At 32.2% G+C, this 16,476-nt stretch overlaps 3 protein-coding genes across 4 annotated transcripts; 2 read left to right on the forward strand and 1 right to left on the reverse strand.

The window, feature by feature from the left end:
- Positions 1-531: 531 nt before the first annotated feature.
- LOC123703052 (bromodomain-containing protein DDB_G0280777-like) lies at positions 532-3,726 on the forward strand. The gene is made up of 3 exons (XM_045650926.1): positions 532-943; positions 1,855-2,555; positions 3,683-3,726. The coding sequence occupies exons 1-3, from the start codon at positions 762-764 to the stop codon at positions 3,724-3,726; spliced, it is 927 nt and encodes a 308-aa protein (XP_045506882.1). The 5' UTR covers positions 532-761.
- Positions 3,727-3,775: 49 nt separating this feature from the next.
- On the reverse strand, positions 3,776-6,870 carry LOC123703199 (THAP domain-containing protein 1-like). Its single transcript, XM_045651124.1, has 2 exons — positions 6,538-6,870; positions 3,776-5,384 (listed from the first exon to the last, which is right to left on the reverse strand). Exons 1-2 carry the CDS (start codon positions 6,612-6,614, stop codon positions 4,778-4,780), a joined length of 684 nt encoding a protein of 227 aa, XP_045507080.1. The 5' UTR covers positions 6,615-6,870; the 3' UTR covers positions 3,776-4,777.
- A 1,452-nt stretch (positions 6,871-8,322) lies between these two features.
- On the forward strand, positions 8,323-13,411 carry LOC123703198 (NEDD4-binding protein 1-like). 2 transcript variants are annotated; one of them, XM_045651121.1, is made up of 6 exons: positions 8,323-8,524; positions 8,628-9,338; positions 9,849-10,024; positions 10,723-10,824; positions 11,636-11,755; positions 12,623-13,411. In XM_045651121.1, exons 1-6 carry the CDS (start codon positions 8,492-8,494, stop codon positions 12,846-12,848), a joined length of 1,368 nt encoding a protein of 455 aa, XP_045507077.1. In that variant the 5' UTR covers positions 8,323-8,491; the 3' UTR covers positions 12,849-13,411. The 2 variants fall into 2 exon arrangements, with proteins under 2 accessions (XP_045507077.1, XP_045507078.1); XM_045651122.1 differs by having other exon boundaries at positions 8,323-8,486.
- Positions 13,412-16,476: the final 3,065 nt, after the last annotated feature.

The raw sequence follows: 16,476 nt of genomic DNA on the forward strand, positions 1-16,476 counted from the left end.
GTTCACACGTCGTAAGCTGTTTCATTTCAATAGTCATAACAAAAAAATTTCGCGGTGTGGGTTTTTTCTGTGACCACAACGTGTTCTGAGCTATTTTTTATTTTTTAGGCGCAAGTCAAAGCAAGCAAAGGACCAAGTGAGCAAGCACTTGTAACACAAGTAGAGTTACAGGTGCATTGCCGGCCTTATATACGCTCAATGAGCGTTTTCCGGCATTTTTAGGCAACAAAAAAACGACGTGTGGCAGTCGGGACTGCCGCGGTGCCTATTGCATGCTATGCCTTCGAGCCACACCTCCGCCCGTCGGAGTGGGGAGCATGAGGTTTTTTTCGTTACGGAATTTCTCGATTCGGTCCCCGCGCTTTAGGCCCGCGATAGAAGTTCAAGGCAAAATGGTTATGGCTGTGGGTTAGGGACATTGCTTGCCTGTTACAAAAATGAAAAACAAAAGGCCGAGAAGCGATAAATGAAAAATAGAATAATTATGAAGCAAAGCAAACGTCAGTCGTCAACCAAACATCTGAAATGTCAAATGTCAAAAATCAATTTAGGATACCTACCTACCTACTAAAACCAGATTTTTGTGCGTTTGCCCAAGTTACCTAGGTATTTTATTAAATCTATATACTTATTGTATAAAATAAAATCAGAATAACAATTGATTAACTATATAATCAGCTTTATTTGGATGAAGGATTATATTTTAGCTATAAAACCGCCCGGTCGAAAATATTGTTTATTTGAAGATTTCTAAGGAGACTATGGATATAGCACATATAGAGATAAAAAAGGAAGCGGAGCAGGAATACTTTTTTATCGCCGAATTTGGTGATAAAGGGAACCTCGAAAAAGAGCCTGACGAAATTTTGCATACAGACTATAATGATTTAATCACCAAGTCCCCGCAACTATGTAGTTTTTGTTGTAAAATCCTAGAAAGCAGGTAAGTTTTTCTATTATATTCATTTCATTTATATCTCTAACTAGCTGCCCCAGCAGATTTATACAGACTGCCCTTACTATTGTCCCTTTTTCGGCATTTCCCTCCATAAGAACCCTCGCTTAAATTAGAAAGATTGGAGCTATTCTCGAGTTTTGTGCTTGGCCTACCTACTAATTATATGCCTAATGATATAAATTGGTGATTCATTTTTATAGTATTATGTATGCCTTTTATTTGAAAAAAATTATGAATACTTATTACACAATATTAAAGTCTTGAAAGCAAACAATTAATATGGATGAAATTCACGTTTTTGTATATTGTAACACTAGCTGCGCTCCGCGGTTTCACCCCCGTAGCTCTGCTTGTGTTTGTCTTAGCGTGATGATATACCTACTAGATGCCTACATTGCCTTCCTCAATAAATGGGCTATCCAACACAGTAATTTTTCAAATCGGACCAGTAGTTCTTGAGATTAGCGTGTTCAAACAAACAAACTCTTCAGCTTTATAATATTAGTATAGATAATACATATAAAACTCAAAAGTGACTGACTGACCGTCTAGCGATCTATCAATGTACAGCCCAAACCACTTGACGGATTGGGCTGAAATTTGGCATGCAGGTAGATGTTAAGACGTAGGCATCCACTAAGAAAGGATTTTGATCAATTTTACCCCCAAGGAGATAAAATAGGGGATGAAAGTTCAACATTTGTACCATGAAAATTTATCTTTTCAACACAGGCAAAACTGCAGGCAACAGCTAGTTGAAACATAATTTTGTTAGACTGTGCACTTCAATCATATAAATAAATCATAAAATTATGTTGCTATATTGTCTACATAGCTTATTTATTGTATTTATGCAACTTATACACATAATTTATATACAATTTAAACCATTTTAGCTATGCTCAACTACAACACAATATAAGTCATATGAGAATTCATATTCCAAGGGTATGCGAGGCACAAGATGACTTGATATTTATATGTAAAACTGAGATTGAAGACGATGAAAAACTATGTGAAGAGCAACATGAACCTTTAACTAATTACTCACTAGATATTACAGAGAACAGTACTGAAAATGAATACACACCACAGATAACACAAGAAAATGCAGAACAAACAACAGATAATACAATTCAAAATAACTATGAAGATATAACAATTACAAATAACTGTGAGAGTAATTCTATTACAAATAAAGTTGAAGATAATACAATTGCAAATAACTCTGAAGATAATACAAATACAAATAACTCTGAAGATATTACAATTACAAATAAATCTGAAGATATTACAATTCCAAATAACTCTGAAGATAATACAATTACAAATAACTCTGAAGATATTACAATTACAAATAACTCTGAAGATATTACAATTCCAAATAACTCTGAAGATATTACAATTGCAAATAACTCTGAGAGTAATACAAAGAAAGTGAAGAAAAAAAAGAAGTGCATTTGCGGAAAATATGATTGTAAAGAGAAATCACTACATAAAGTGAAGTTAACTCTATGTGATTTGTGTGAGAAACCATTTAGTAAACTGTATCTCTACTTGCATAAGAGACTAATGCATGGAGATAAAGAATTGAAATGTGAGTTTTGTAACAGAGTTGTGCAAACACAAGCCAATCTCATTAGGCATAAGCAAGTGGTACATGGGAAGAAAATAAAAAAACGTTGATATTATCTTTTTACTCTTTTAATACATTACCTCGATAGGATAAAAAAATAGATATGTTCCATATTTTTGCAAGTTATAAATTGTTAGTTATAAATTCTAGTATAAATTGCAAGGAAAATTCTCGGATTATAGAATATAGACAGATAGACTGTACCAAACAAAAAGGTGAGTTGCTTTTTTAGACTTGTGCGCGTGACATCAGAACAGGTACCCCTGTATGTGTATGATTGCCAGGCTAATGAAAAAATTACCCATACTAATTAACTTTTAAAATATTGGAAATATATTCGGTCATGATAGAGCTGTTGTTCTTAGGTGTATATGCAGGGTAAAATAACATTAGTTAGCGAAACTCTGCAGATGTGACGGATATCGATTTATAAACATGACAAAGCAAAAATAAATTAATTTGATGACTTTTTGTGGCTTGTCTTGTCATAATACTATATCATTGACATCGAATCCCACCACGTCTGCGGAGTTTCGCTAGCCAATTTAATTTACCCCTTTACTTAAATGTGCGTGAGCAGTTGCATGTGTGTGTGCGTATGGTTGCGTCCAGGGGGGGATGAGGATGCAATATATATAAAATAAAATGAAAACATTGTAATTTATAAAACAAAAAAATGTTTATTTATTATTCTTTATTTATTACCATCTGGTTTACAATCATGAAGTCTAATTGTGAGTACTAATTAACAGCCTTATTTTGCACCAATTTCGTGTAATATTATCTTTTACCCTCGATAAATGTGGCATTTTTTTCCAATTTTGCTGTGTAACGTAGATGTATATTTTTACTTGACTCCTTTTCTTACTAAATGTATGAAGCAACCAGCTATGTAACCCACAATTAATTTCGCATATCGGTGTCTAAAAAAGCGGTATGTCTAAATATTCTGCCAAATCTATACATATAAGAAATAAAATCGTGGTACTTAAGAAAGTCAAAACAGTACATTAAATATTTTTTTTTAAAGAAAACTTGGGGTGTGATCAACAATAGATATTAGAATTTTGTTAACTTAATCATTTCAGTACCAGAAGAACACCTCAATATTGCTGTACTTTCTAGTTTCTAGACTACGAATTTCCAAACGCGTTAATAATTTTCGATAAATAAAGCGGTATGTCTAAATATTCTGCCAAATCTATACATATAAGAAATAAAATCGTGGTACTTAAGAAAGTCAAAACAGTACATTAAATATTTTTTTTTAAAGAAAACTTGGGGTGTGATCAACAATAGATATTAGAATTTTGTTAACTTAATCATTTCAGTACCAGAAGAACACCTCAATATTGCTGTACTTTCTAGTTTCTAGACTACGAATTTCCAAACGCGTTAATAATTTTCGATAAATAACCTTAAACTGTTTTAGATTGGGGTTTTCATTATAAACTCCATGTAAAATAATTAACTATTTCGAGATGATCCTGGTTCAATTTGTATGTTGGAATAAACATTTCTCATTTTCTATAAGACCCTCAAAAATATGTTTTATACTTGATACCTACTTGCTCTGTGCTTGATACCTATATTTTTTAAAGTTTCAGTTCGAAGAACTTTTTTTACAAAATCGCGTGATGACGTAAGTTGGTCTACCATCTTTTACGACTTTTCGTATTGTACCCACATATTATTATTAGTATATACCTAGTAGTTAATTTTTAGTTAGTTCGATCGATCGAGTTACCGATCGAAGCAAGTGAATGTTCCTAAATCTTTAAATGCAGTTCTATTTCTTTTTAAAAATAGGGTAATGTGTCCTTTCAGTAAAATTGGCTATCTTTTGTATTTCAAGTACTTTTCCTCCAGGGCCCATCGAAAATTTCCACACTGTATAGGTACTGTTTGCCATACAACAAATGAACATGAGCGAACAAAAATAATAAGTTTGTATGAAGAAGCTTCTGCCATTTTCTGTAATGCTGAGAAAGCCTCTTCAGTAAATCCAGTTTCACTTTTAACGTGTGTGTACCATTTCGACAAAGTTTTTGGATGAAGCAGGCAACTATTGAACGTTTGTCTGACGTGACGTACCCGTATCCTTTAGAATAAAAAATTAACGTTCGCATAGCAGGTATTTTAGTTTTTTTGCCGGAGTTGCGAATATTTAACTTATAAAATAGTTATGTTGCTACAATATTCTCTTTTTTTAGGTCCTTTATAATATTTCTTAATGAACAGTTTATGTTTTTTAATCGCCGAACTTCTTCTTGTAATGTTTTCAGCTTTCGCTTCGTTTTTAATTTGAATAATTGGTTTTTTCTTAATTCTTTTCTCAACATATCCTTTGTAGGAGTATCGAATCTAGATTCTAAATCCGAAGCTTTAATTCCATGGTCTACAGCGTTTATTTCAGTTAATTTTTCTGGTTGTGGTCTAAATTCTAATAAATATGAGGCTGCAGTTTCTCTTACAACATTTTGGGATTCATTGGATGATCCCGGTAGTTTAGTAGTCTTAGATAGAGAAGAAATTCCTTCTTCAACTTCGCATTTTATATTCTTTGGAACTTCAGTTATTTGCAGTGATCGTGGCGGCCCGTACAAATTTTGTGACGGTTTTGATTTTTTTTTTACCAACCGACGACCTTTTTCGGTGTAGTAGAACTGTTCTACTTTGAAATGCGATGAGCAGACAACACAATATTTTGATGGACGCCAATAGTCATCTTGTCTGCTTTTACGTATAATAGAGACCCAATCATTGCGTGTAACTGGATCCCTTGGGAATCTGCATAAACAGAAAAAAAACTGTGAATTAAGGTAGCCATTGAGTATAATATAATTAAGTAGGTATGCTTGTTTACTATAAAGAGATTTAATGATATAAAAAAAAACCAACTGCATCTTTAAAAGACGAATTAAATTACATACGGGCATTAGGTTACTATGTACTACGTACTAGAGAGGACATCGCGACTACACTATTTGTAACACGAGTTAAAGTCAATCGACTCAAACCATTTATTATTTGTTACATTGATTGGTTTGAATTTATAAGTATTATGAGGCAGAATATCTACGAAGTGTATGACTCAATAGCCGCCCCGCGCCGCCGCGCTTGTCCTCTATACGTAGTAATTATACCTCAATGCATACGGGCACTAAATTCAGTACTAAATTTTGTTTCTGTACTGAACCATGTTTGTACCATGTACCTACCTACCAAATTTCAGCTGTACCAACCTAAAAACTAATGTTACTTTCGCAAATACAAACACAGCAAAGTTTTGCATATCACACGGACCGTAATTCAATATAGTTAGATTATAAATATATAAATCTATACTTAATATAATAAAGCTGAAGAGTTTGTTTGTATAAACGCGTTAATCTCAGGAACTAACCGGTCCGATTTGAAAAATTATTTCGGTGTTAGATAGCCCATTTATCGAGGAAGGATAGGAATAGGCTATATTATATCATCACACTAAGACCACAGTATTACAATATCTAATATTGTAATACTGTGCTAAGACCAACAGGAGCGGCCAGACATGTGGGTGAAAGTGAAACCGCGGGGCGCAGCTGGTAAGATATATAAATCAAGAATGATTTATTGTCTTAGTTTTACTCTTATCTAAAGTTTAAAAATCGATATCTTACCTAAGTCGCTACGTTCACCTCTAATAGCCACATAACTACCTACATTTTAATAATATCATACTAATTTATTAATATTTTTGTAAATCGATATTCCTGTATTCTATACTAATGACCACAGCTAATGACGGGGTAAATGTTTCAATGTAAACTAACAACACCGAATGGCGAATGATTTCTGTCATTCAGCATTCTGTCAAGGTTTTGTGATTCAAGATGTCAAGTCTTAACAATAAACACGTAAAATATTATGTAAATTCAATAGTTTACAAGATGTTTACCTATGAAAAGATATTCCATCTTCTTTCTTTTGGTTCTGGGAAGAGTTTTTGCAATGTTTAAAAACACAAGACGGCATTATTAACAAATATATTATATTGAAGGGCTACGGCTACGTACTAACGATGCGGCGCTTCGTGCCGTACTGAATCAAGATTGTATTCGCTTTTGAATAATTTGTATTTGCTTTTTTGGCCGCACTCTCGGTGTTCCGCGCGGTCTAGATCTGTCTTTGTTCTATATGCTGAGGGAAAATTAAATGAATTATATTACATTGTTTGCACAGTATATATGCTTGGTAGTGGCTAAACTGTGCTCTTTCGGACGTCAAGTTGAGTGGCGTAATTTTTTTTTGTGGTTAGTTGTAATTGTCCTAAGGATATATTTTTTACGTAACCTAAAGAGCTAGCGCACACGAGCAACTTTTGTCTCCGCAACTATTTTGTCTATCCCATCAACTCTATGGGGAGATGCGTCGCTACGTGCTCGCACTTTCATACTAGCCCATAGGTGGGAGAGACAAAATAGTTGCGGATTTCAGTTGACGGAAACTTTTAGTTTGAGAAGGTTTATGAGTTATGAATTTTTGAACATCAGAAACAGAAAATTTCTATCGAAAGTGACTCCACAGCGCAACGCAATGTAAAAAATAAATAAAATAAATAGAAATCGTTTATTTAGAAACAATACATACAATTTAGACACGACGATCGCCTCAACTAGGAATATACCTGTGCTATAGGTCTACCAGAATCTGATGGCATATTTATATTTAAGAAATAAAAGATTTTCATGTGGCAACTTATTTGACAACTATCAAATTGGTTGTCAAATTATTTGTCTTTTTTGCAGTTGATAAATATTTTTTAGGATTTTGTCTAAAAAATCTTCGAAAATGTCGAAAAAGCCGCTGTGATCACACGCAAGAGGTGTTGTTTATAATGTGTATAGAAAATTATTTGATGAAGAAGGGTCAAACACATCACAATTTTCAATTTAGAAGATTTTATTGGTAAATTGGACTTCCCCGCTTTGATACTTTCAATTAAAAAATATTATAATATGTAGGTAACTATAATATTGTTAGTTGATTGGAATATAATTTTATGAAAACTTATTACAGGAGTTTCCAATACGGCTATTCGTCAAGTCCAAGCTGTACAAGTCAATTTAATAATGCGTTTCTGTTAATACTTACGAAAATAAACATAGTTTTATTTTATTGTTATTTTATTTTATAAAAAATTATAAGCATTCTAGTTTTCTACCGATTCAGCATCGATATTTTCACATGGCATAATGATAATGAACATACAAATATAGGTATATGTAAATAATACTATGTATTACCTGTATAAAAGTAATATGTATATTATACATGTAAGTATGTACCTACATAATATTAGGTGGATATCTCATTATTAAGTACAGTATTGTCCACTTATGTAATGTGACTAATGATATTGAGAACAAACTAAAAAATAAGCAGTATCAAGATCGTTCAGTCCATTTTCCCTAGGGTTGCACACTCAAAATTTTGATTTCCCTAATTGCCATCAGATTCTGGTTTACCTATAGAGACGATCGACGCCTTCCTCTCCACTAAGCCAGTATTGAAATGTGACTCATTAATTGACTTTAATTACCTATCATGTTTCTGGCATAGCAATATTTCAATAAATTATTGCGAATGAAGAATTTTTACATTCGCCTTAATAGACTTTTTGAAAATAATTGTTCGTGAATAAAAGTTTTAATTTTTAAACGTAATGTCAAATGTCATTATTTGTCTCGTTTTTCATTTTTGCCGTTTGCTCTCGTTTACATTTGTCTATTTTTTCTTGAGTTTTTGGAATAATTTTAAGTTTCAAGCGTTTACAAAATTGGGTTATACACATTTTAATTCCCTTTTGCACTCAATTTTTAAATTCAAAAAGTATTTTTCAACAAGGTAAAATGGGTAAAAACTCGGAAGTTCCTTTGACTCGCGTGAGTTTGTTTAGTAAACTTTGTCTTTACATGAGTGGATAATCATATATAGAAGCAAAATAAAGCAAATCGACATTATGTTAAACAACACTCTTATTTCCAGAGAATGAGTCGCGACAGTATATTGCTCAAAAAGGTATCAAGTGGTATTCACAAAAATTCTAAGAAACGCAAAAGGAAGAACAGTCGAAAAATAAGAAATTTGTTCGATAAATTGAGGAATGAGAGTTCCAATTCAGAGTCTCGCTCTAATGTAACAGTTATCGAAATTACTGATAGTAATTTAGAAGCTCCAACTGAGCAGAATGCTTCGATAAATCCTATCGTAATCGCTGATGATGACGTGAACGATACAAACACATTGAATACTGAAACACCTCGATCTGATATCAATATATGTCCGCTGCAATGTTCCACACCAAACTCATCTAAGTCACGTACATTAACTAACTTCAATGAAGATGTAGTTAACCTAACGAAAGAGATAAATAACGATTCCTATTTAACGATAGATCTTACTGCGGAGAGCACATTAAATGCATCAAAAAGACCAAACGCAGTGATAGATTTAGTTAACAATTCTCAAGAATCAATTGACTCAAATATTTCAATGAGTGGAGATTCCGATGTGACAGTTATAAATACTCAAATAACAAAAAAGAAAGTAAGTAAACGGCAAATGCAAAAGTTTGCTAATGGTATTGCTCAAATGGATTCGTCGGAACGGGGAAAATTATTGGAATTCATTGCTCAGAAGATTTTTAATGGTTGTAATGGTCCACACAGTCCGAGAATTAGTTTACATAGCTTAAAAGTAAGTATATTCTAAATATATTTTGTTACTAGCTTACTGCCCGTGGCTACGCCCGCTTTGTCTAAAACCTAATAAATTATATACTAAAACCTTCCTCTTGAATCACTATCTATTAAAAAACCGCATCAAAACCGTAGTTGTGTAGTTTTAAAGATTTAAGCGTACAAAGGGACAGGGACAGAAAGCGACTTTGTTTTATACTATGTAGTGATAATAAAATGAGTAAAATTATGTATATTTTTAAGAATAATATTTACTGTCATGAAAATGGTATATTTGGGAATAATCTCTTAAGGATGTAAACTAATAAAAAAAACAGTTTTTCACAAGTTAAAATTGAAGTCTTGATGACTTGTCCATAGATTAGCTATTTGGAATTATTGAATTAAATTCAATAATCAGTTTTATAAAAATCTTATCATTGAATTATTTCTTATGTGTAAATTTTTAATCAAAATATTAATTGTAAAACATAATATGTTACAAAACCTACAAAAAATAAAATTTTAGAATGGAGTGAACTGTGCGACAGAAACTGCAGAGGACACATACATAAAAGAAGTCATCCTTGGTCGAGCGCCGTCCAGAAATAGCATAGGTAGTAACATATATAACCCAGAGAGAGATATTAAGAACAAAACTGGGTTAAGAATGGTTGTGATCGACGGCAGTAATGTTGCTATGCAGTGAGTTTAATTATTTCAAATGGCTTTTAGATTGTTTATAAAAATATTTTTTTTTACACCAAAATAGTGGTCCTATGGGAATACAAAAATATCAATTTAATATGTTGCATTACTTATGTAGGTCAATTGGCGCGCTCCATCTTAGGCCACATCTCAGCTTACCATCAGGCGAGATAGTGGCCAAGCGCTCCCCTATTGTCTAGTAAAAAAAAGTTAAAATAGATTGGGTGGCAAAAAAAAGTCTTATTAACTGTCAATACAGTAGATGGTAAAAACTGTTAATCCCTTAAAATGATAATTGTATCAGATTTCTTATCATATACCCATTCTGTTCTGTTTAAAAAAACTTATAAAAATTAAAAACAATTAAAAAATCTAAGATGAATCTGGTTAAATGCATTGGTTTTATATTCAATTATATAGGATACTAGCTGTGCCGCGCGGTTTCACCCGCGTGGATTCGCTCCACAAATTCTTTCACCTTTCACCATTCGAAAGCTATATTACTTGTGGATAATGTAGCTTTCGAATGGTGAAAGAATTTTTAAAATCGGTCCGGCAGTTTATGAGCCTATTCATTACAATCAAACAAAGTTTTCCTCTTTATAATATTAGAGTAGATTAATATTTGATTTAAAAACTATTAGATTTTTATAACACTTACACTAATATCTTTAATGTATATTTTTCTTTTTCAGACACACCAAAGGACGAATATTTTCTGTGAAAGGTCTTAAGATTTGCATTGATTACTTTGTGAACAGAGGACATGTAGTCAAAGCTTTTGTGCCACATTTTAGGTAAAATTTCATTTAATATTTATGTACATGTACATACTTCCATTTTATTAGTAACTAGCTTTCCAACCGCGGCTTCGCCCGCGCAGTCAAAGAATAACCCTCATAGTTCCCGTTCCAATGGGATTTCTGGATTAAAACCTATCCTATGTCCTGGGGTAAAAAGTAGCCTATGTCCTTTCTCGGGTAACAAAATATCTCTATACCAAATTTCATGCAAATTGATTCAGTAGTTAAGGCATGATTGAGTAACAGACAGAGTTACTTTCGCATATAATATTAGTATGGACTAGCTCAATGCCTGTGTAGTTTAAGCTAATAATTATAAAGTAGCCTATCTCATTCTCTCATAAAATCTTTCATTTTGACATGAAAGACAAACAAACAAAAATACTTCCTATTCTATTTACTATTAATTTCCTTTGACAACGCGAGTAAAGCCACTGTTGGTCTTAGCATAATGATATAGCCTATAGCCTTCCTCGATTAATGGGCTATGTAACACTGAATGAATTTTTCTAATCTGACCTGAGATAAGCAGGTTCAAATAAACAAATAAACTCTTCAGCTTTATAATATTAGTTAATTCGCCTTTATGTTCTGTGGTCAGGGTGATTTTCCACAAATAATGTCCGAGGATGTGTAGCGAGGAATGTGTTTGAAACCAATAATATAGCTTCAAACTCTAAACGTTTCAAACTTTAAACTAAATGAGATATGATTGTTTATTTACAAACACATTCCTCACTACACAAACTCGCATATTATTGGCACCTCGCATTTAATTTTCAAATTCAAGATAATCATTTTTCAGATGTAAAAACGGCAAAAGCACAGATGGTCATATGCTAGACCAATTGGAGAGGTTAGGCCTGGTCGTATACACGCCGTCGAGAGAAATACAGGGTAGAATGATCACATCCTATGATGACAGGTAAGTTATTATTGAAGTGAAACTTCTTTAGGCGCGTTGAGAGTCAAATTTCAAAGTCGCGTCATGGCAATACCGTCACGTCATGGAATAAGGCGACGATTTTGGTATGTATGAATCTTGCCAAAGTTTCACTTCTGACACGTGTGGCTCGGCCCACACTTTTTTTGTAGCTTTATTGAGCTTTCCACCCGCGGCTTCGCCCGCGCAGTCAAAGAAAAACCCGCATAGTTCCCGTTCTCGTGGGATTTCCGGGATAAAACCTATCCTATGTCCCGGGGTAAAAAGTAGCCAATGTCCTTTCTCGGGTATCAAAATATCTCTATACCAAATTTCATGCAAATTGGTTCAGTAGTTAAGGCTTGATTGAGTAACAGACAGACAGACAGATTTTACACGCGATTTATTTATTATATTATTTTTCCCGACGTTTTTGAACACTTAACAGCGAGCGTGGTCACGGGGAGACACAGGGAAACGTCGAGAAAATAATAGAATGAATAAATCACGTTTAAAATCCGTTAAAAAATCTTTAATTTCTAATTGTATAATACTCGCGTAAATTAAAAAAAGAGTGTGTGTACTTATGTACACGCGTTAGAAGTTATACTTCTTTGGCGTATGGAAAGAAATACTAGAATATACAACTTGAACATAATTATCAATTTTCATACCACCTAGAACTAACTTCATGCTGTTAAATTTAGGTGTCGGTGTTCACCATCGCGCCAAAAGAAGTATAACTTCAAAAACTAGAAAATGCTCACATACAAAATATTACACTTAATTGTTTGTTTTCAGTGTAGAATGAATAATTAGGGAAATAAATAATCAGCCAAAAGATTCTTTAATATTTATTTATTATTCCAGATACATAGTCCAATGCGCGGCAGAATTCGACGGCGTTATTGTCTCTGGCGACAACTACAGAGATCTTCTGGCCGAGAATCCAAGATGGCGGTTCGTCATAGAGAATAGACTCTTGCAATTCACATGGGTCGGCGATATGATTATGTTCCCTAAAGATCCTTTGGGAAGAAATGGACCTACTTTGGAACAGTTTTTACGACATCCGTTCCCGAATGAACAAAATTAAATGTCACTGTCACTGTCAAATAATTTTTTTTAATAGTCTGTAGTTGTTAAAAGTTGTGATGTTTTATGTAGCTTCGAGATTTATGTAAATTTTTCGCGGTTTTATGAGTTTTTTTAAAGTATTCTGCGTACTTTTTTTCATTTTAGGTATGAAAATCTGTATTCTGTACGAACTGTCATTATAAAGATATTTTTTGAAAATTTATGTACCTAATTTTTGAAAAAAATTTGTGCGCAGAAAATAACATGATCTCAAAGACTGACTTTACTATTTTAATATTATAACAAAGGTAACGGCCTCTAATTGTTAAAGTACGTTAAATTTTTTATATAATAAGGTTTGATTGAAGATTGTGTCTATGATTTTCTATTAGTATTATGTATAAAAACCTGTTACCAAGGAAGATAATAATAGAACTATATATTAATACAACAATATATTAATTAGATTTCATAGGAACACAATGTCTTCTCAAATTATCCGAGAGATGTTGATTTTGTAAATAATTCTAATTTTGTTGATTCTTTTTAAATTTGAAGGAGATAATAAATATTTTAATTTAATTTTCTGTGTTTTATTTTGACTTTATACCAATGAGTTATCTGATAGTATTTTCTGTTTTATGAAACATGTTTCATTTATTATACGCTAACGGTTGTGTATCGAAAATTTTACTGCATATTTTTGCCCGACTACGGCAAAGCAAAAAGAGTGGTTATGATTTTGACTTGTGTGAGTATGGATGTTCATCTGTTCCCTCATATTCTGATCTAGTTATCATAACGGTGCATTTACATTAAAAGAGTGAATACTCATTCTAACCCCACTATGTCAAATAAGTATACAAAAGAATGCTCTAGCATTCTTTCGTTGTTCTTAGTGCGTTCGAAAAGATTTTTTGCAATACTGAACTACACTGAATACGAGTTTACACTATAAGATCACGAAAAAATGCTCTTGCTCTAGCTCTATCTCTACGTTACTTTGATGTAAATGCACCGAAAAGGTGGGAATATAAGGTGTCGCTATAAGCCTCTTCCATAAGTCTTCATTGTCCGCTGGTTATAAAGTGGTCATAGATTGAACGATGTTACGTTAAATTGACTACAGCGCCCTCTAGGGGACTTAAAGTAAAGAATAAAAAAATTGTGTGGGGTATCAAATAAAGAGTGTTTGAACATTTCAAATATTGAAACACCTAACATGAATTCACATAACACAACAAAATAAGTTAAATAAAAAAAGGTTAATAACTAAAAACAGGCTACTCAAACACGCTCTGAAAAGTACGAAAGTCACCGCTGAAATCATAATGTACATACAAACAAAATGATAAACCTGGTTGTTATCCTGTGAGGATAGATGGATCATGGATGTAATTTGTTACTCTCTGCTTTTACGAAAGCGGATGGAATTTAGATGAAACTTTCTTGGAAAATGCGACTATCCGCCCAAAATAATTTTTCAATTCCAATATGTAGTTTCTGTGCTTAGCTCGTTCATAAAATTCTTGAACTTATATTATGAATTTGAGTAGACCATCTATCTCGTGAACAGACGAAAAATGTGATCCATAGAACTAGATTATTTTTAATTATAATTTATATTGCAAATACTTAGACATAAGGTAAGGGAATATTATGGTCGAAAATAAAACACACAAATTAAAATAATATTTTATTCAAATAAAGATTTACAACCGCAGAATTGAAAACAATACAAAGCTTCGTGCATATTTGGCATATAATAGCGTGTAAAAAATATTTTAAAATTACAAAAATAACCCTACCTAGTATCACTTCCCATCATGCAAGCTCTTCACTTATCCTATAAACAGTCTTTTAAATATCATATTAATAGCAAATGAGGAATTATAGATAAATTAAGGCCGCTTTTTGCTTAAATTATTCTTAATTTTTAAGCGATTTTATTAGATCTTATAATAATGTATGAAAACCGTTAACACTAAAATGTACATATTAAATTTTATAACAGTTACTCTACCGTTTTTATAATTCGACTATAATTATTACATATTTGGTTAAAAAGGGCAAAATTGGGATAACATTGTAAACTACTAACTTGGAATAACAAACAGACTAATGTCACAGACTAATCTAATGTGTATTTTTTATATAAGTGCATACTTTACTACAATGCCTATATTAACTTGTAATTTTCTAGTTAAAAAATCTATTTTGGGCACTAAAACTGAGAGCTATAAAACTGCGTAGAAAGTTGAAGACAGGATTGTTATAGGAAAATTTGGTTGTATCCATTGAGATAATATTAATATGGAGACGATACCGCCTACATCACTTATGTTCCACTCAACATACGTCATGTGGCGTAACTGCACTCAGTCGCTTGCTCGCTCATTGGCGCGAACGTCACGCTCATTTTTTATTTGTTATAAAGTGAAACGCATCAAATATGCCTACGTGTGTGTTACGATATTGCACAAATAATACAAAGACTAAGGAAAAGTGCAAAGGAATAACTTTTCATCAGTTTAGTAACTAGATAATAATTTTTAAAACTTAGTTAGAGCATAATTTTTGGCGGGCGACATTTTGTCATAGATTAAAAATTTAAGATATGACATTGGGCATGAAATAAGTGTTGTTAGTAATAATTGCTGGCGTATATTTTTATAGTATAAAATAATAATTTTACATATTTAGAAAAGCATAGACTGGTTGTTAATTGAAAAAAGGTGAAATCATGAAATATGAAAATCAAGTTAATTGATTTTAATCAAGTTTTTAATTGATATTGTATAAGCTACTGACTTGAACGTATAATTGAATTATTATTTATTTATCTGCACTAATATTATAAAGAGGAAAACTTTGTTTGTTTGTTTGATTGTAATTAATAGGCTCATAAACTACTGGACCGATTTTGATGAAAGGAGAATGCCCATTTTTGGTACTGGTTTTTCTCATGCATCAAGACAACAATACTATTAAAAAAAATCTCGGCAATTTAGAGGCCTTCTTACCATCGGAAAATATATTTTGAACAGGGAATGTTTTGTAAAATCTAATAAGACATGTAATTGTTTAGATCCGTTATTATAGATTTAGTGTCCATTACCGGTTACCACGGTAACCAAGCGGTAACTTATTACATTTACTATGGTAAATAGCTAAATGTATTAATATCGATTATAGTTTTCATTGAATTACAAAAAAAATCAATTAACATAAAATCACTCTTTAAGGTATTGTTTATACACTGTAGGTTGTTTTAACAAAGATAGTGAAGTAAAATAATATAAATATGTATATATAAAAAAAAATATTATTATGACATAGCTTGGTAGGTAACCAGTTATTTCTTATTTGTTTCTTTCTTCGAATATGTAGTGAAAAAATGATTCAAACAACAACAACAACATGTAAACCGAATAAAAACTCAATTGGCATTTTTTATTTTTTATATATTATATATTTTTTAAGTATATATTTAGGTTTTCTTGAAATCCGTCCCGGAAGATTTCTGGTGCCTACCTACACTAGCCGATGAACAGATAGACTTTGTCTGAAAGCATAAGCTCTACGCATAGATTAAAATATATGTTAATCGAAAAATAACCTTTGGACGATAAAATGTTACCTAAATC

Source organism: Colias croceus, chromosome 25, assembly GCF_905220415.1.
Source record: "Colias croceus chromosome 25, ilColCroc2.1".
In the NCBI taxonomy this organism is placed as follows: domain Eukaryota; kingdom Metazoa; phylum Arthropoda; class Insecta; order Lepidoptera; family Pieridae; genus Colias; species Colias croceus.